The sequence below is a fragment of the Ictalurus punctatus genome, chromosome 17, assembly GCF_001660625.3.
Source record: "Ictalurus punctatus breed USDA103 chromosome 17, Coco_2.0, whole genome shotgun sequence".
NCBI classification, from domain to species: Eukaryota; Metazoa; Chordata; class Actinopteri; order Siluriformes; family Ictaluridae; genus Ictalurus; species Ictalurus punctatus.
Genome location: NC_030432.2, coordinates 24,335,469 through 24,355,894, shown reverse-complemented (window position 1 = coordinate 24,355,894; position 20,426 = coordinate 24,335,469). Strand labels below are relative to the sequence as shown.

The following is a 20,426-nucleotide window of genomic DNA, read 5'->3' as shown; positions in this document are numbered from 1 at the left end:
CCTCCTGATCTGCTGTAGTCCCTGTGGTGAAGAAGACCTGGGAGAAACAAGCTTCACATCTGGAATACTACAGTGATCACGCTGATCCTTCCATCCCAACCATTGATCTTGGTGTCCCCAACACAGACAGAGGTGAGTTGGCTACACTGTGCAGAAATCCTGCTCTTGGTGAGATGCTCTTTAAATATTATGGGTATTCCAATTAGGTGTTTAATGACGTGATGTTCTCGGAAAGACATCATTTAACATGTGTTATTAAGCTAACGAGTGGAAGCTCTGAAAACTACAGGCTTTACTGGACTGAAACGTTTCTCTTTGGCTCATATCTCAACCGAGAGTAACATCATCAACACACTGATGTAACATATAAAATATGTAACATATATATTACATGTTAAAATATTCAAATAAAAATATTAAAACATAAAATTTGACTGTCATTATACCTGCCTTAATTCATTGTTACAGATTATTTACATAATCGGAAAAGACAAAGCACATGTAGAACTTTTAGAACTTCGTTTTTTGTATTTTTCCCAATGTTCTCCCTAATTGAATCTCGGCCAATTCCCACCCACCTGTCAGCTCTCCCTTATCATAAGACAGCGACCAATCAGGGACATCGAAGGCTGTCACGTGCTTCCCCTGAGACACATGAAGCCAGCCAAACACCTCTAACAAATCTTCCCCCGCACACACTCACACCTAGACACAATTTAGACTAGTCAGTCCATCTACCAGCATATCATCTGGGGGAGGAGAAAACCGGAGAACCCTGAGGAAACCCACACCGGCAGTGGGAGAACATGCAGAACAGTTTCGTAACTTCACGCAGTCATCAATCCAAGTTCAGCATTAAACCAGGGCCTCCGATGCAACACTCTAAACCAGTTGTCAAGTTATCCTAAAGACAACTTATTATACAATGGGACGATGCAAAATATAAGACCAATCAAAATGTTCTCTTATACACATTTACTCACCCAACACAATATTTAGAGGCATAAGGTGGATTAATGAAGCGTCAGATAAAGCAGAATCAAGCAGAAGCTGTAACACACTCTGAAAGCCATCGCATTTATACCGGAAACAACAATATGACGTCTCCAACAGATGTCTGTCTCTCAGATAGGTCGTCTGAACAAGACGACTCTTTAAACCGAAGACAATGTTGAAGCGTTTAAATGAAGTGGGAGTTGAACGCTTGTTAGCCCTTCTGGTGCGGCGCAGAGGCGTACGTCAGGGTTTGATGAAGCGTTGAAAGGGCCGGAGAAGACATTTAAACGGGGTCGGTTTCTCAATACTCTCTTCACAGTAGTGTAACAAAGAGTAGAAAACTGACCCTGTGGGGTTTTCATCTGTGAAGCAACCCTGTGGACCTGTTTTCCTCTTCCCCAGCCTCGGGTTGATTGAGTCTGGGTTTTTTTTGCCATTGAGGTTGGTGAACTTTCCATTCGAAGTGTGATTGGAGAAACGCATTAGCTTTAAAATACCGAGGAGAAACATGAGCAGCTAAAACTGTTTAAGCTAAGTGCCTCAGTGAGCTAAATGCGAGCACACGGCACAGCGAGGTGTATTTATAAAGCCGAGAAACCGAGGGCTGGAAGTGAACGCATGGCGAGACGCACCATAGTCACACATCTTACAAATTATACGTGGGTTGCGTGGCGCATCGGCCGAAGTCTCTCTTTGATCGTCTTCTCTGTCCAGTAAACAATGTTTTCTTGTTGACGCCATGCTCCATGCTTTCCCGTCATCTAAGAAAAACAAAGCCACTGCTCTTTTATTACATTAGGGCTGTCAAAGTAATACAGAATGGGATTTCACGCACAACGCTGTCTCTCATTTCTGCCGTCCCTGCCGTGGTTTGATGCTGCAGAAGGCTGTTAGCACACCATGTTCCCTCTCTTCTCCTCTCCTGTTTATTCATGAGCTGGTAAATTCATCATAATTGTCCATGACTGAAGTAGCTAATGTCTGTTTTCAGTAAAGCCGTGTGCATCTTCTCGTCTGATTATAGAAGATAGCAGCAGGTGTGCGCCGGTATTACATTTTCACATCACAAATATTTGCATGTCGGTGGATTATTTTTTTATCACAGGACAAAATCCGATCCAAGCATGAAGCCGTTAAAGGACTTTACAAGTGCTCTAAGGCTAAGTTCCCGACAAATGGGTGAAAAACAAGTGGAAGAGAGTAGTGGTAGGAAACGCGACGTACAACAAAATGACGAAATGATAAAAAAAAAATGATGCGATGTTTATAGTAACACAGGACACCGAACAACTTTAAAGGTAACCGCAACCGAGTGCACTCGCTCCCGAGTCCGAGTGGTGAATATTTTTAATTTCTTATCATTTCACTACATGTACTTTACTAGCAAGCGCTCCACATTTAGATCGGAGTACGCCGGTACAAATTATCAGCCAAAAACATCACACATGAGCTAATCAGCTAATATGAATGTTGAACAGTTGAAAATTACGTACATGTTTTAAACGCTCCGATTTTACCTGACGCGTCCTGGAAAGCCCCTCCCTTCCCCCAGGCTCAGTAATGTTTTGGACAGTGATTGCGTCTTGATGTGATTTTTCTCGCCTGAAAGATGCACCGATGCAGCACCCTCCCTTCCTGTCAAACTAAACGCAGGATGTTTTGAGTTCATTAATGTGAAATCAGATCCATCAGCGGATGTTTGCTGTAGCTCTGATTAGACAGGTGTAACAGTGATAGGTATATCAGTTATTTATTCGAGATGCACAGACGTTTTGGCCGCCGAAACATCTGACACTTTACAAATAAATTTTACGGTGATTATAGTTAGAGCGTGATTAAAAACAATAGTTTTTTTTTTTTTTTTTTTTTTTTAAACGATACCTTTTAAAAAATGAGGAATGCAGTTTCTTCGCCTTCGAAAGATATATATATATATATATATATATATATATATATATATATATATATTCGAAAGAAGCATATTGACAGCATGGCGGCCCGATTGTGTGGACTTTCGGTGCATGTTCTTTCCAGGTAAGCATGGGTTTCCTCCAGGTTCTCCAGGTTCCTCCCAGAATAAAGCAGATAGTGAAGGTTAATTAATGAATCACAGCAATATCGTGTTCAAAATCATGTTACCAGGTGTCACTGATTAAAGATTAAATGCCTGTTTAATCTGATGTTATTTGTGTTCTTAGTGATTCTGAGAGCATCGCTGACAGGACTCGATCATACACACTGCCCTCCACTAATTTTGGCACCCTTGGTAAGTATGAGCGAAGAAGGCTGTGAAAAATTGTCTGCTCTGCTCTCATGGATATCAAACAATTGCAAACAAAACACAGTTTTATTAAAAAATATCTTTAAGTATACGTGTGCAGCAATTAATGGCACCGTTTTAGTGAATACTTTGTGCTACTTTAGAACCCGATCCCATTTGAAGGTCCAGTAGTGTCTGCACACTGAAGACGCTCGAGTTTGTTTTTGGATGAGAGTAGAGGCTTTTTTCTTGAACCCCTTCCAAACAGCTTGTGGTGATGTCGGTGACTTCAGATTGTAGTTTTGGAGACTTTCTGACCCCCAAGACACGACTAACATCTGCAGTTCTCCATCTGTGATCCTTGGAGATGTTTTATCCACTCGACCCGTCCTCTTCACAACGCGTTGAGACGATACAGACACACGTCCAATTCCAGGTCGATTCATAACATCTCCAGTCGACTGGAACTTCTTAATCATTGTCCTGATGGTGGAAATGGGCGTTTTCAATGCGTGTGCTATTTTCTTATAGACACGCCCCATTGTGTGAAGCTCAACAACCTTTTCCCGCACATCACAGCTACATTCCTCGCTCTTACCCACTGTTATGAATGACTAAGAGAATTTATCCTGTGTGTTACCTCATATTTATACCCCTGTGAAACAGGAAGTCATGTTTGAACAATTTCCTGTTCCTAGTCACCCAGGTGTAAAAAAAAAAAAAAAAAAAATCATAATTTGGAATATACTTCAAATATATTTTCCTCATATAAATTCCATAGAGGTGACAATACTTGTTGCACACGCATATTTAACAAAGATTTTTTTTTTTTAAGAATAAACCTGTGTTGTGTTTGCAATTGTTTGATATCCCTGAGAGCAGGGTATTTTTGTGAATTTTTCGAACAAAAGATCAAACGGTTAAACAATGAAGACAATTTTCCCCAGCCTTCTTTGCTCATATTTACCAAGGGTGCCAATATTAATGGAGGGCACTGTATATTTTGGTAAAACTGGTGATTTAAAAAAAAAAAAAAGAAGCCAAAAAAAAAAAACCCATTTACCTAGTGAACTGCCAACATTGAATTCTATTTAAAATTCAGAGCTTGAGGATCTGCAAGTAAATCATCTGATTTGACCAAAGGATATCATGTAAAACATACCGTACTTACATATTATGACACAACGATTTGACCTTGTTTCCATATCTGCAAACTGCATGATTTAATTACGACGCTAATCATTATGCAAAACCTGACACGGTTATTATTCATAATGTAATTAGGGAGGGAGCAAACCGAACTCACTCATGCTCAGCTCGTAGTGGACCAAACCATGGTTCACTACAGGGAACCTAAGAAAATGACAGGCTTTCCTGCGGGCGTGTTAGAGATCCTTACTTATAAAACAGGCAGCGGTAATGAGGGATGAAATTAATTATTCTCAAAAAAAAAAAAATAAACAAATGAATGCTTCAGAAGAAATCCCTACATCAGTGTTCATGTGAAGCTTTGCTATTAAATGTTTATTGGACCTTCAAATTAAGGTTTCATTCTGGAATCGTGCCGTTAAAAAAAACGTCCTCATGGGGCCACATCACACCTCACTGTCATTTTATTATTTAGACCATTACAATAGGAATGTGTATGTAAACAAGTTTCCTCAGTCCCTGTGGAGTGTTTGAAGTCTGGTGGCCGCACGGTTCATGGGGAACTCGATAAACGAGTGTACCACAGGAGTAGCTTTGATATTTATTGTGGAAGAGAGTCCTTTTCTTCCCTCTGGTGCACACGACGGCACATTCTGTTCTGCATTTTCTCTTTCCCTTCTCCCACTCTTTTACCACACACACACACACACACACACATGCACACGCCATGCTCTTTATACATCATCCTCATTCCTCATGTCTTCGCTTTCATGGCTTCTGTTCTACATATTTTGGCTTTTTATATAATGCGCATCGGAACGAGAACCGTCAGGGAATGACATGGCATCCTTTTTTTGGAAACCTGGATAGTTTAAGAGCATGAGATATCTCCTGCAACAGCGATATTCACTTTATACAGCTTTATAAATGAATCGTTTGCTCTGAGGCTGTATGAAATTGAACGTATCCGAATACTAGATATTTCAGGTGATTAAACGTTCATGTGTTTTGTAAATAAACGTGTGTATTTGATGTGTGGAAACGCTCTAGATAGAGAGCGAGGAAATGTGTATACAGACAAAGGCCATCTCGGTGTCTTAGGGAGAAAAATCACATAGGGTTTGAGGGGATATTAAAGAGGGATTGACTGTCAGCTTTTTATTTCTAGGCAGAAATGATGAGAGGTAGAGAGTGTCGTAGCGTCCGCGTATAAGGAAAGTCATGCAGTGCTTAAATTAGTCAGCCATGAACTTGAAATTCATAACTAGCCTATAAACAAAGTTAAGTACACTTGCGCGGGCGTGAAAATGCTTATATTTGATTGTTTTCACAGGTCACTGTGGGAAAACCTTTGCCATCCTGAAGAGATTCGTAAGCAGCGTCGTCCCACAAACCAACTGGTTACTCATCGTCGATGACGACACACTTATCAGGTAAGAGCGATTATTCCTTTTATGTTTCTTTTAACTCTCACAGTCCGCCTTCTGTAGAGATAATGCAGAGGTTTACTTTATGGCGCTTTCATCCTCTGGGGAAATTATAGGACTATATTTAATCGAGTCTGAAAATTCACTGGAGGTAATTGGTAATTGAATAAGTGCTTTGGTGCAGTCGTGTGGTTTGCTTGAGGGCAATGTGTTATTGTTGACTACGTACTGAAACACTGTTGAATGCTCATTCTGATTGGTAAGAAAGTGTAGATTCATTCTCTTTGTCAGCAGCTTTGATAATAGTGCTGACTACAAGTTTTATATTACCGTGCGCGTTGTAAAACGTTACCGGTTCGACAGTTATACCTTGCACAGGGACTTGTATGGAGAATGCGCGATGTAAACCGATTTTTTTTTTTGTTTTTTTTTTAAACGGATGTACATGATGATATGGTTTTCTATTAGAAGATGTTTATGTCTCATTCATGGAAGGAGTCTCCAGTGTTCATGCTTTGTACCAACCAGAGGTGAAGCTGTCAGTTTTCTGAAATGGGACAGTCTTCCGGGTGAAGGCTTCGTGCTTTCTCATTAACATAACATAAGCTGTTTTATTTTCATTAATTAGAAGGAAAGGGAGAAGAAGATTGTCCAGCTGATGTAATATAAGTGATAACAGGACGGAACTCGTTTCCTGGATGTCCAACATTAAAGTTCCTGTAGGGCTCCTACAGGATCCCGATGATGCCACAGCCATCCATGGCCAGGAGTCTCAGAGAGCAAGACTGGCCGTGCTCTCTAGGTGTAAGGGATGGCACTTTCGTCTGTCGATCATAACGACAGTAGCTAATAATGTGCTTGGGGAAAAAGATGTGAATGTCTGGTCGATGTGTCTTAGAGCAAGCACGTGATAGCCTTCACCTTCCCATGTTGGAAGCTGTGATATGGTGGGTGGGAATTAGCCAAGACTAAATTAGGGAGAAAATTGTCAGAAAATAAACATAAGCAGGCAGATTGTATGGATGTACAGTATAAAAGCTGCCCGCACACACTTTTTAATAATAGTGTGTGTGTGTGTGTGTGTGTGTGTGTGTTTCCCTCAGCTTGCCCAGACTACAAGCACTGCTAAGCTGTTATGATCCCACGGAGCCGGTGTTCCTCGGGGAGCGTTACGGTTACGGGCTTGGCCAGGGAGGATACAGCTATATCACAGGTGGAGGAGGGTGAGTGATCAAAAACTCTGCTCTCATGTACCAGAGAACATCACAGTGTTCCACCAAAAGGTTTCATTGACATTTCACACATGAGCGTCTCTGGACCCAAGGCTGTTTGCACCCTAGAGGTTGAGTTTGTTTAATCAGATGTGCAAGCTGTATTGGAACCTGGATGGGGTCAAGAAAGAGGAAAAAAAAAAGATCTCCGTTTCAGTCAGTGGTCTGGAGTTGCATTCGGGGTGCAACAGAACCATGTGTGGAAGTGATTCTCTCTCTGGCCTTGGTGTAGAATAACATCAGTATGGTGTCACACTCCTTCTCCATTCAAGTATCACAATGGCAAGTAAAGGACTTTGTGCAGGTAGTGAAGGATAAATTGGTGTCATTCATTAAATTCCAAGGTAGCAGGCCAGTTTATTAAGTTCTCTATCCTTACATCCCTGTACATTTCACTATATCACTATATCTATATATAGATAAACCTACTATTAGGTGCACTTATAGTTTATTATTAATTCTCTATCCTCTCTGTTCCTAAGCACAAACAGGCGTCTTCCTTCTACTCCGTCCACCACTGAAAAAGGATCATCATAGGATGTGGATCATCATCAAGGCGTGACACACTTCCTGAATTCTCTCTCGCTCATACATTTCTCTCTTTTTTTTTTAAAGGGACGGAAAAGTAAAGAGATTTTTCTTTTGTAAAAAAAAAAGATAGAGAGGAAATGAGTTATTTATAAGAGGATAATAAGGCTGACGGTGCGGTTCACAGGTGCCATTTTTTATATCAAGTGACGCGCTTACTTGCCACGTCACCTGATCACGACAGGCAGGACGTTACACAAGCTTCAGATACCGGTCACGCGCGAGGGCGCCTCCCACAGAGTGAAGCTCACACAAAGCTGAGTTCCCTTTGAAAGGGAACACTTGACATTCAGTTTAGGACTTGCTGACACATAACTTACAAAAGTGCTGAAGTAGACAGTATTTGTGTGAGCAGTTGCACCTGATGTGCATGTTTAAAAATAACGCTGTCAGGAAAGGTTCTTGAGGGGAATGTCATAGACAAACCTGGGTTTTTTTCCAACATTTTTTTATCCATTCTGTTATAGCCACAGGAAATGGAATAATCATTTTTAACAGCAGATCAACAAATATTTTATCAACAAAAATGTCCTCAACAAAATGGTTTAAAAAATCAGTCAGAAATTTTCTTCAAAAAATGTTTTTCTAAGGTAACATTTTAGGTCAGGATAAGATAGGATGAGATAGGATGGGTTAGGAAATGTAATGGGATGGGATAAGAGAGGATAGGATGAGATGCCATGGGATGGGATAGGATAGGATGGGATAGAATAGGTTGGGATGGGATAGGATGGGATGCCATGTGTTGGGATGGGATAGGATGGAATGGGATGGGATGGGATAGAATGGGATGGGATGGGATGGGATGGGATGGGATGGGATAGAATAGAATAGGATGGGATGGGATGGGATGGAATGGGATGGGATAGGATGGGATGGGATAGGATGGGATAAGATAGAATGGGATGGGATGGGATGGGATAGGATAGAATGGGATGGGATGGGGTGGGATGGGATAGGATAGGGTGGGATGGGATGGGATAGGATAGGATGGGATAGAATATGTTGGAATGGGATAGGATGGGATGCCATGTGTTGGGATGGGATAGGATGGAATGGGATGGGATAGGATCGGATGGGATGGGATGGGATGGGATAGAATGGGATGGGATGGGATAGAATGGGATGGGAAGGGATAGAATGGGATGGGATGGGATGGGATGGGATGGGATGGGATGGGATAGGATAGGATGGGATAGGATAGAATGGGATGGGATGGGATGGGATAGGATGGGATAGGATAGGATAGGATGGGATGGGATAGGAAGGAATGGCCCATCTTTCCATTTTTTTGACTTTTCTTTATCTTAATAATAGGGAAGTATTGATGAGGTGAAATAACTTCTCTGAACTTGCCCATGCCTTTGTAACAGCCTCCAGCCTTTCACATCCTCTCAACAGCTTTTGGATCATTTAAGCTGTGATATTTGTCTTAGCCTGTTCTTCCTGTCAGTTCAGTTGTAGCTTTGTCATATGTTCTGTGACATATGTGCCTTCTTCAGATCACACCTGGAGACTGAGAATACCGTGGCAACATTTATTTTCAATAAATTTAAAAATATTATATTTTTTCTGTTCATTGTCTAACTCTGTTTTTTTGTTGTTTGTTTTTTTGTAGATCAAATTTCAAATAGATTTAGAAAATATAAAATGTGAAATTGTTGAAGGTCAGATAGTAAAGTCTCTCGGTTTATTCAAAAAGGCAAGAGTTTAGATATCAGACAGTAGTTTTAATTCTTATTGGTCAGGCACAAATCATCAAACGGTCATGTGACTCAGCAACAGCGTGGTCATCGGTTAAGGTAAAAACAGCAGTAGAACGGTAGCATGTTTTTGCAAGATAAGAGAACCTAAGAGAGAAATCATATTCCTGTGATATGGGTTGTTGGGGAGATGAGAAAAAGGTCACAGTGTTCTCAACAGATAGAGAACTCGCATAAACTAAAGTAAGAGAGCATGCTATATTAATATTCATCAGATGTCTAACAAGTTGCTCCAAAATCTCCCATAGATGTTCGATTGTTTTGAGATTTGTTGACTGTGAATCTCATATGTGATTTACACCAGTGATCACCAACCCCGTTCCTTGAGATCTACCTTCCTGCAGGTTTCATCTCCAACCAAAATCTAACACACCTATTTTAGTCGGTCAAGAACTTCTTAATCTAATGATTAGATGGTCAGGAGGGCACGATTATTTTTGCACATAACGTCTTCAGGAAAGTAGTTGTCCAGGAACAGGGTTGGTGACCACTGATTTACACCATTTTCATGAAAACAATCATCATGCCCTTGTGCCCTGTGGATGGGGCGGAGTCATCCTGGAAAGGACCACCCCTATCAGAAATGAAATGTTTCATCATAGGATAAATGTGATCAGTCAGTGACTACGTTTACATGGACGGCGGTAAACTAATTATTGACCTTATTCAGAATAAGACGATATTCTGATTAAGGTGTTTACATGAGTCGCTTTTAGAATACTCCTTTCATGTTCCTGTTTTACGTGTTATAGAACATAGATGGATTAACGACACACGTCATCACGTCACCGCGCCACGCCGTCCGGCGTCCCTCCAGAATTTCACGTATCGACGTACAGTCGGTCTTCGTTATGGGACCGTATACAGTTTTGGGGTGTTTTTATTTTGACTTTTACGAACGCTTCAAGTGCGGTTAATTATTTGTCGTGCTGTACGTGCAAATAGACGACCGCTTGAAGCCGTGGGCTGCGTCCCAAACCGCGTGCTTACTTTCTATATAGTAGCTGAGATACATGTATTTCTCCTACTATATAGCAGGTAAGTACGCGGTTTGGGACGCAGCCGTGCTCTCGTTCGGCGTAAAACGGTCGAGCGCTGCCGTGTGTGTACGTGTCCTGTCGCAGAATGCGGTGAAAACTCCCACACGACGTTAATAGTGTGATTAAGGTGTGTACGTGTCTGTAATGAGACTGAAACAGGAATACTCCACGCATCTTAATTCCATCTGTGTTTACTTCGAGTACGACTTTAATCGGATTAAGGTCATCAATAATCTCTGTTTACATGCTAGTTTCTTAATCAGAGTATCGTCTTAATCGGGTTCATAGTGGATTATTGTTGTCCATGTAAACGCACTGAGTGATTCTTCCGTCTAAGGGGACACATTGAGCCAAACATCACGGCAGAATAAATAAATGCCTCTTACAGTGTAACAGAGCCACTATTCTTTTTCTTTTTTTTTAATGAAACTGTATATACGTTTGCCCTTTATTCTGGACTCCAACCTTTTTCATATGCATTGAACATCTCAGATCCTCTTAGTTCAACCACTGTTCCTGGCAAATCTATTCTATACTTGCCAGATTGCTTAGTAAATCTTTTCCTGCTCTCCGTGACGTATCTGCTATAACTGACAATCAGGGATTACCATCATCAGATCAGGATCAGATCTACGAGGATCAGGGCAAATTGTTTTCAGACTATTTTTTTCTGTTCATTTTGCTTGGATTCATTCATTCATGGGGGATGCAAACATTTACACTAGACAGTAGTATCATATTTCAGCAACTATGTACTGTCAGTGAAAAAAAATGATGTGTCAGTTCCCCAAAGCGCAAACAACGTACAACCCTAATTCCAAAAAAGTCGGGACAGTATGTAAAATGCTAATACGAAACAAAGAGGAGAGATGTGTAAATGTACTTTGCCTTGTATTTAAATAAAAAATGTATAAAGACAAAGTATTTGATGTTTTATCTAATCAACTTAATACTTGTTGGTTTTTTTTAAAGATAAACGGTTATTTTGAAAGTGATGCATGCAACACGTTCCAAAAAAGTTGGGACAGGGGCAGTTTAGCATTAATAGCGATGTGAGAAGTTGAAATAAGAAGGTGATGTGAAACAGGTGAGGCGATCGTGTAATCATGGTATATAAGGAGCCTCCAAAAAAGGCCGAGTCCTTCAAGAGCAAGGACGGGTCGAGACTCGCCAAACAGATGAGTCAGCGAATAATCCAACACTTTGAGAAGAACGTTCCCCAAAGACAAATCGGGAGGATTTGGGGCGTTTCACCCTCTACAGTGTACAATATAATTAAAAGATTCAAGGAATCAATCTTGTTCAAGGAATCAAATCTCGGTGCGTAAAGGGAAAGAGCGAAAACCACTTCTGAGTGCGCGTGATCTCTGATCCTTCAGACGTCACCGTCTTTAAAACCGTCATGAGTCTGTAATGAGATCCTGACATGAGCTCGGGAATACTTTGGTAAACCTTTGTCAGTCGACACCATTCGCCGCTGCATCCACAGATGCAAGTTAAGGCTTTACTATGCAAAGCAGAAGCCGTACATCAGCACTGTCCAGAAGCTCCGCCCACTTCTCTGGGCTCGGTCTCATCTGAGATGGCCAGCAGGACAGTGGAATCGTGTTTTGTGGTCCGACCAGTCGACATTTCCAAAAGTTTTTGTACAAAACAGCCGTCGTGTTCTCCGGGCCAAAGAGAAAAAGGACCGTCCAAGCTGTTATCAGCGTCAGGTCCAAAAGCCAGCGTCTGTCATGGCATGTGGGCGTGTCAGTGCCCATGGCATGTGGGCGTGTCAGTGCCCATGGCATGTGGGCGTGTCAGTACACATGGCAGGGGTAACTTGCACAACTATGAGGGCATCATTAATGCAGAAAGATATGTACACATTTTGCAACATACGCTGCCATCCAGAGCAGGACAACGCCAAACCACATTCTGTCCGGATTACAAGCGCATGGTTGCGTAAGCAGAGAGTGCGGCTGCTAGCATGGCCGGCCTACAGTCCTGACCTGTCTCCGATCGAGAACGTGTGGCGCATTATGAAGTGCAAAATAAGGCAACAAAGGCGCTGTACAGTTGCATATAATGGATGCTTGCTAAATTTAACCACCTGGTGTCTTCACTCAGCGCCCAAACGCTTAATAAGTGTTATTAAAAGAAAAGCTGATGTTACACAGGTGATGGTGCTTGTTCAATCCCTGGTTATCTCTCTGACCTAGCAATGTTTGAATCATAGCAGCATTTTAATGTAAATAGAGCTCCAAAGTGGGTTAAAATGCCAGAATGAAGTAGCCTCTTTCTTAAGCACGGTAGATTGGTGTCATTTGAAAGCTACTGAATATATATATTTATTTTTTTTTTAATGGTTAGAATGTGGTTGTGTAACTATCTAACTAATAATGCATCAGTTGTCAGTCATCAGTCAGTGTGCTCTCTGTATATTTTAACTCTATAGGTTGTGCAGATTGGGACCTCTGGTGTTCAAACAGTGCCATTGCATTAGATGCAAAATTAATAGAATGTGAATGACATTTTCGTGATGCACATCATCACATTTTTGCATAGCGATGCATCATGTCTCAATGTATCGTTACACCGCTAGTATTCTTAGACCCTACCATATTTATACTTTCACAAGGACATGATTTTGATCAAGACTACAAAGCACTTCTGTACGTTGTTTTGGATAAGGCCATCTGCCAAATGCTATAAATGTAAATCGAAATGCTGTATAAACCGTGGTGCATTTTTAATAGAATGGTCAGGCGCTGAATCGTACTCTCTCACTCTTTGATCCTGTGTTTTATAGGATGGTGTTCAGCAGGGAGGCTGTACTCAGGCTCTTGGCCAGCGGCTGTAAATGCTACAGTAACGATGCTCCTGATGATATGGTATTGGGGATGTGTTTCAACTCTCTGCGACTTCCTGTCACACACAGCCCACTGTTTCACCAGGTAAACAGCACGTCCAGCACACATCCTGCCTGCACGGGAACATTCCTAGATCACTTGAAAAAGTGTGTATGAAAGAATAACTGGCATAGATTTTCATCATGCTGATATACTGTGCCTGCGTTTATAATATGCGGTTGCTTGTAGAGTCAACTTGGAAATGTTTATAAGACAGAAATATATATATTTTTTTCTTCTTATACAGTTTTAATTATTCTGGGCATTATAAACACTATGTAGTCCTGAGTCTAGTTTTGTTTAATAATCTAACCCTGGACCACTGCTTAATAAACTGTTAATTAACGTGGGTAGTTCATTAATGAACGTAAAAACAATTTTAAAAAATAAATAAATAAAAATAGGATCGCACACGTGGTTTCTGCGAAATGTTTCGTACAGAAGCAGTTTCGTGAACTGTGCAAGCTAAGAACTTCAGAAGAGCTTTGCTTGGCAAAATTTGCCAAAATATGAGATGATTGGTTGCTTCAGCCTTCAGCAATCCTTTATAGAAAGAGACAGTAAACATGTCTCAAGGTTCATTTGCAGTCACTAGAAAATGTCTGGAAGACCCACTGTGTCGGGTGTTTATGACTCGAATGAGGGATGTCATCGTGAATAAGCACGGCAGACTGTGAAAGCCTGTGCCACCCTGAATAATATAAAATCCTTACTGTGGTATTTGCTTTTAAATTCACTTATCCAGTGACACTGCTATTCAAATTGACGTATAAATGCGGAAGAGTACAATCCTGATTTAGAGCCGTTTGAGGAGCCGATACAGATGCAAGTGCTGCATCAGTTTCCATTAAGTGCCCAGGAACAGGTGTAGAAAGAACAAGAAGAGACACTGAACGTAACTCTTGGTATGAAGTCCCCTCGGTGTATTGTAGTATTGGAATGGTAAGGCCAATTCTTTTGTTTTCGCTATACACTGAAGACGTCTTGGTTTAAGATAAATAGACGAATATGAGAAGTTTCAGTCGGTAGATCGGCGACCCGCTGACATCACCAAACTGTTGCATTCTTCTTTTGCGTTGCTTTTCCAGGCGTGTACCACAGCTCCTTTCAGTTGTTTGTTGGTTTCGAGGGTTTCTCCCTTCAGTCTTCTCTTCAGGAGATGAAATGCCGCTCAAGATCCGGTGATCTGGCGTGGCCAGTCTAAATCCGTCCACTTATTTCATCTGATGAAGTCCTTTGTTGTCTTGGCGGTATCTTTTGAGTCATTGTCTGGTGCTTGATAAAGTTCATCCCAATTAGATTGGATGCATTGTATACAGAAAATAATATCACGTACTATATACACTATATGGCTAAAGGTATGTAGACACCGGACCCTCACGCCCATATATTGGTCTTCCCACAAACTGTTGCTACGAAGTTTGAAGCACACTATTATATAAGATGTCCTTGTATACTGTAGCATTAAAATTTGACAATGGCCCTTTGCACAACGTGACATCAGTGAAGACACGCTTTGCCAAGGTTGGAGTGGAAAAACGTGAGTTTCCCTGCACAGAGCCCTGATCTCAGCCCCACTGAACACCTTTGGGATGAATTGGAACGCCGAATGCACACCAGGCCTCCCTGGCCAACAGCAGCGCATGGCCACTGTTGTGACTGAACGGGCAAATCCCCAAAATCCACATTCCAAAATCTACTGGAACGCTTTCCCCAAAGAGCACAGGCTGTTATAGCAGCAGAGGGAGGGGGGGGGAAACCTCAATATTAATGCCCATGATTTCGAAGTGGGATGTTCAGTCCTCAGGCATCCACATACTTCTTCACTCTATCGTGTAGTTCAGAATTATGCATCAATATGAAAATCTGGTGTCACACAGTAAAATCTGTGCCGGTTGCCTTTTGTATAGAAAGCCTGTGGAGTGATAGATAAAAGGTCATGTGGGATAACTAACATGATCGGTCAGAGAAATACACTCTAGAGACAAGTTAGTTTATGTTGTGATTGGTTATGTTTAACTCTGAAGATGAATCACCTAGCTAACACCATAACATACCAGGGTTTTTTTTGTTTTTTTTTCCCAGATTATCTGCTATTTTCCACTACCATGCCAGTGTTGTAGTTGTCTTCTGAATGTAAACTCTGTAGTTAAATCTCTAGATTTCTAGAATCATATTGACTTATTGTTATGTAACGGATTCTTCTGGGTTCTCCGCTTTAATCCCATCCTCCCAAAAAACATACTGGTGAAGGATACGATCCAGAGTGTATTCCTACCTCACATTCAGTGTTTCCAGGATAGGCTCCAGATCCACTGAGACCTTGACCAAGATAAAGTGCTTACTGGAGATTAATGAGTGGATAGCTTAAAACTTCATATTATAATTTATTTCAAATGACAATCGTGACTCAAAACGTAATTGTCAACTTATCATTTTACACAGAGTCATAAACAGGTCTGAAGAGTATTAATCACAGAAAAGTCTGTCCGTCGCCGGTGAACTGTTTTTCTCCTCCCGGCACTTTTTTTACATCGATAGCGTCTCATCATTTGTCTCTGTCTGTTTGGCCTTTACTCACACTATTCATGATACTAAACCATGATATTTTTAACAGAGTTCTCCTGAGATGCTCAACCACTGCCATCTATTGCACCTGTTTGACTCAAAAACCTAAATAACTATAGTAAAGTGCCTCCTAGGCTTTTACTGGAGAGACGCTAATGTGTGATCAAACTAGTGGTTTTGTGAGGCTAGAAAAGTGGAAAATAAACTTGAGGATAAAAGTACCTCATGCTGGGTTTGAATAATAAGATATTTTATGCACTGGAGAATCAAATAGATCTAAGAGGGAGGATCAGAACAATAAATGGCAGGTTTGGAATAATAGGCTTTCGGTCTAGAAGATGGAGCTATGAAATCTAAGCTCACCACTGTGTCACTTCACAATAGCAGCATTAAATCAGACCTTGTTATGATTCCATTTCGATGAAACCCACACTTTTATTAGCAGTTATTCATTTTTTAAAAACTATTCACAACTTTCCCCAACAAACCCTAGCTAACTTTAAAACTGGATTTTGAGAACCTCGGCGTGTTCAGTAGAAACTACAGCTGTGCACGTGCAGGTACATATAGACACGGAGGTCCTTACGACCTCGGCGTCAAAGCAAAAACAAGGAAAGCAGATCCGAGTTCAGGTACACAGAACTCCGTTCCACTTAAGGTCCACTAATCGAAGCTGACAGCAAGGCAGGATAATGCTGTCTCCGTGCCAGCGGGTGAGATTTGATTTTCAGAAGATCAGATTATCAGATAATGCAGATGTCAGATCTCAGATGTTTTCCCAGACGCCCAGTATTTCACAAACAAACAAATGGTTTGGAAAGCGTTCGATAAAGAGCACCACCAGCGCCAGGTTTTGCATGAATCTTAGAGTTATTAGGAGCAGTGAATTTGCGCTAAAATAGAGCTGGTTATTCCGGGTGAATGTTCATTCACTTTAAACTGCCGCTGTTCCTGATTGCGTGTCATGCCCTGATTGAGTAAAAGCCCCAGTACAGATTTTCTCTGAGTGTGTGTTTGTGCTGTTTCCTTGTGTTGCCCAGGCACGGCCAGATGATTATGCCGGAGACTTTCTAGCCCATCAGACTCCCATTTCTTTCCACAAGCACTGGAATATTGACCCGATTGCAGTGTTTCACAAGTGGCTAATTGATGATGTGCATGGCTCCAGTACAGAACGACTCAAAAAAGCTTCTAAAGAAGAGTTATAGCAAATGGACTCTTTAGCCAGACGGAGACGGGGACAGGTAAATGGTGAGGTACTTCATTCTAGCCTTAAAGACAAGAAATAGAATGTTCATGCTGCTAAGAACTCCATGTTTGAGAGGAAGAATGTGTGAAATTGAAACTTTGAGTACACCTAGTTGTTTGTTTGTTCGGGAAACTCGCAATAACCTGAATTATTGTTGTCGTGTCATATCAACGGGCCTCATTTATCAGGCTGGATATTAACAAATGAATTCATTAATTGTTTATAAAGTGCATTTATATAAGAAATGTGAAAGTCATGAAAATCTGGTTACTTTCCGGGGGGGGGGCATCATCGTTTTTGGGCAGTGAAAACACTTTCCTAAATTCTTGCTAAAAGATTGATAAATGAGGCCCACTATTTGTGGTATTAACTAATAACCGACCATACATTCCACCGAAACCTCCCTTAGAAGCTGCAGCTCTTGTTTTTCATCAGTTTTTCCAGACTTTCCACCGAAATGCGCTGCCATGTCTCTTTGCAGGACATCCCAGAGATTTGTGGAGCTGCTCGGTCGCCTTTATGTCTCGTCCCAGCTTCTCTTAGAACCGTTCAGAATTGGGCAGGCCGGTCCATTACAGACAACGCTACGCTGCCTCCTTCCTGCCTCCTTCCTCTCCAAATATCTCTTAAACAGCTTTGAGGTGTGTGCAGAGTCTTCGAGAGTCACTGAGAATTAAAAAAAAAAAAAAACAGTACTCAGAAATGTGTTTTTAAAAGGCAAGGTGTTGTCGATCGTTTGACAGGAAATGTATGTGAGAGATATTTATAATATTGGTCATTATTTGCCAAAAATATTTTGGGTTTTTTTTGTTTTGTTTTGTGTTTTTTTTGGGATATGTTTTCTTTCTCTAATTCTGTGTGTTATATTACTTATAAAACTGCCATTATTTTAAAACAAAAATCTTTGCGTCGTTATTTATCTAACTGGATAACTAACTAACTGGATGCTTTTCCTTTATTGCCTGGGCACTGTCGCAACACCTTCATAAAATAGGGTGTGTTTTATGTAAAGTAACTGTATGTGAGTTTGGTAGGTGGGTGCCGTGTGCATGTCATATGTAAATACGGGACTAGTGGGCGGAAGCTTGTTTCCATGCTGTTGAAGCTGATTCAAAGATTCACAAATCGCCCCTTGCTTTGATGTTCTACAACAGTTTTGCCGAATAATGGCCAATGTCCCTCAAAAAAAAAGGGATTTTATATTACTGAGAGCACGTTCCAAAAATTTTCAAACAGTAGTTTAGGTGTCAAAAAATGAAATCAATGTTTCAGTGTTTTTGCAGCCTTTTATATGCACAGCTGGAGTCTAAAGGGGTTTTAGTGAAACTAATGACAGTGTAAAATACTCCAAAAGAGGTTCATTGCAGAAGCAGAGCTCTTGATGTTTTGTTTTTGGGGTTTTTTTTAAAAGGAAAGGATAAAAGAGATGATAAAAGGGAGCACTTTACTCCAGCAAATATATGCTTTTAAACTATAAGAGCTGTATTTTGCTGTGAACTTCCATTTCCTGTAACCTTATAACAGAAAACATTCTACACCCAGTGCAGATAAATTCTCAGTGGTGCTTATTCAATCACTTATGCACAGTTTTTTTTTTTTTTTTCCTCAACCGCTTATGCAGAATATTTCAAATATGATAATAAAGGAAAGAAATAATAATGTTATCTTGAGAAATGGGAGGCCACTCCTCCTTTACCGAACCTGATAGTTACAGATTGATTCTTTCCACTGAACATGAGCCTGTGTCTAATCTCAAAAAGGATTGCGTCCTGTTTTTTGCCAAAAAAAGGGGGGGGGGGCCTATTCTAAGTCAGCAAAAAACTAAAAAAAAAAAAAAAAAAAAAAACTGCGATGACGAATGAGTGCTCCTAGGAAGAAGCAACAGTTTGTGAACACTGAGCGAGTTGTGAACGCCGATGCCAAAATGTTGAGCATGAACTATTGAAAAACATTATGTTAAAGGTGTGTCTGTTTTGTCTAGGGTAGTATAATGCTTGATTTCACCACTCATATGTGTACTCGAGGTGGCTGTTCCACATATAGCGCTCGTCCTCAGAAGTGAACGTGACAGTACACCACAGCAACAGAATAAGCGAGCTATGATGGACCATAACAGCAGAACATTTTGAATAGAATCTAACAGAGCTTGTCCGTAATTACCTGCATTTGTATGACATCTCCATTCGACTTCACATCAACATGTAGACATCTGCCAGAAGAGTCTACGGGTCGCCATGGAAACATGCCACTCAAGGATGTTTTTGCTCTGACCTGATGCCTAGTACTGTAGATATCCTCTTTAATTCTCAAGATTCAAAGGTACTCAAGATTAAAAAAAAAAAAAAAAAAAACAATTACGGTGGTATAGAAGCAGTGTGCCCGTGACGGAACTGAGTGCAAATGAATTATTTGGATTTAACAAATGTGTATTAAAACAGACACAAATTCATTGTTGTGGATCTGATTGAGACTAGAGGTGTGCATCAGGACTGGATTCCCACAGAACGCAACAAAAAAAAAGAAGCCATGCAAGCAGGAAGGGTTTACTTTTGTACAGGTCTAAGCGTGAAGTCAGATATAAAGCTTGCTGAGTAAATAAAAAACAAGTTTCTTCCCATATATTGAGTCACAGACACCAACTTTTGCACGTTACGCAGTAAACCCCTGCAGCCATACTCAGACCTAGGCACTGATTGAAATGGTTGAAGCTTTACACCCCTGCGCTCCTCACTTCCACTCATCTCATATCCTATTTTTAAGCACTTCCCCTCTGAGATTTTGAACTCGAGTGGTGCTTGAGTGTGGGATTCAGATATGGCTTCAGTGCCCTGGATGCAGTAGATATAGAAACATAGATGTTAAGTTCCCTGACCTTTAACACACATGTTGGGATTCTCATGGTAAAGCTCCATCAAACCCCTTCAGATGATTCAGAATGCTGCGGCGCGCCTCGTCTTCAACCAGCCCAAGAGAACCCATGTCACACCCCTCTTCATCTCCCTCCACTGGCTTCCTGTAGCCGCCCGAATCAAGTTCAAGGCCTTGATGCTCACCTACAAGACCTTGTCAGGAACAGCGCCCCCTACCTCAACTCTCTCCTGAAGGCCTACGTTCCCTCTCGCAATCTGCGATCGATTAGCGACCGACGTTTAGCAGTTCCAACTCAGCGTGGCGCAAGTTCCCTTTCCAGAACCTTCACACTAACTGTTCCTCAGTGGTGG

General features: G+C 41.1%; 1 protein-coding gene across 3 annotated transcripts in view; it reads left to right on the top strand.

The window, feature by feature from the left end:
• The window catches only part of b3glcta (beta 3-glucosyltransferase a), a 137,524-nt gene extending 119,435 nt beyond the window's left edge, over window positions 1–18,089 (top strand). For 2 of the 3 annotated variants that reach the window (XM_047161224.2, XM_017491574.3), the window contains 6 exons: window positions 19–132; window positions 5,739–5,838; window positions 6,936–7,055; window positions 13,289–13,433; window positions 16,997–17,200; window positions 17,687–18,089. In XM_047161224.2, coding sequence (XP_047017180.1) covers window positions 19–132; window positions 5,739–5,838; window positions 6,936–7,055; window positions 13,289–13,433; window positions 16,997–17,164 — 647 coding nt within the window. In that variant the 3' untranslated portion in view covers window positions 17,165–17,200; window positions 17,687–18,089. Of the gene's footprint in view, window positions 1–18; window positions 133–5,738; window positions 5,839–6,935; window positions 7,056–13,288; window positions 13,434–16,996; window positions 17,208–17,686 lie in introns of all 3 variants that reach the window. The other variant, XM_017491575.3, reaches the window with a different exon arrangement.
• The last annotated feature ends 2,337 nt before the right edge of the window (window positions 18,090–20,426 follow it).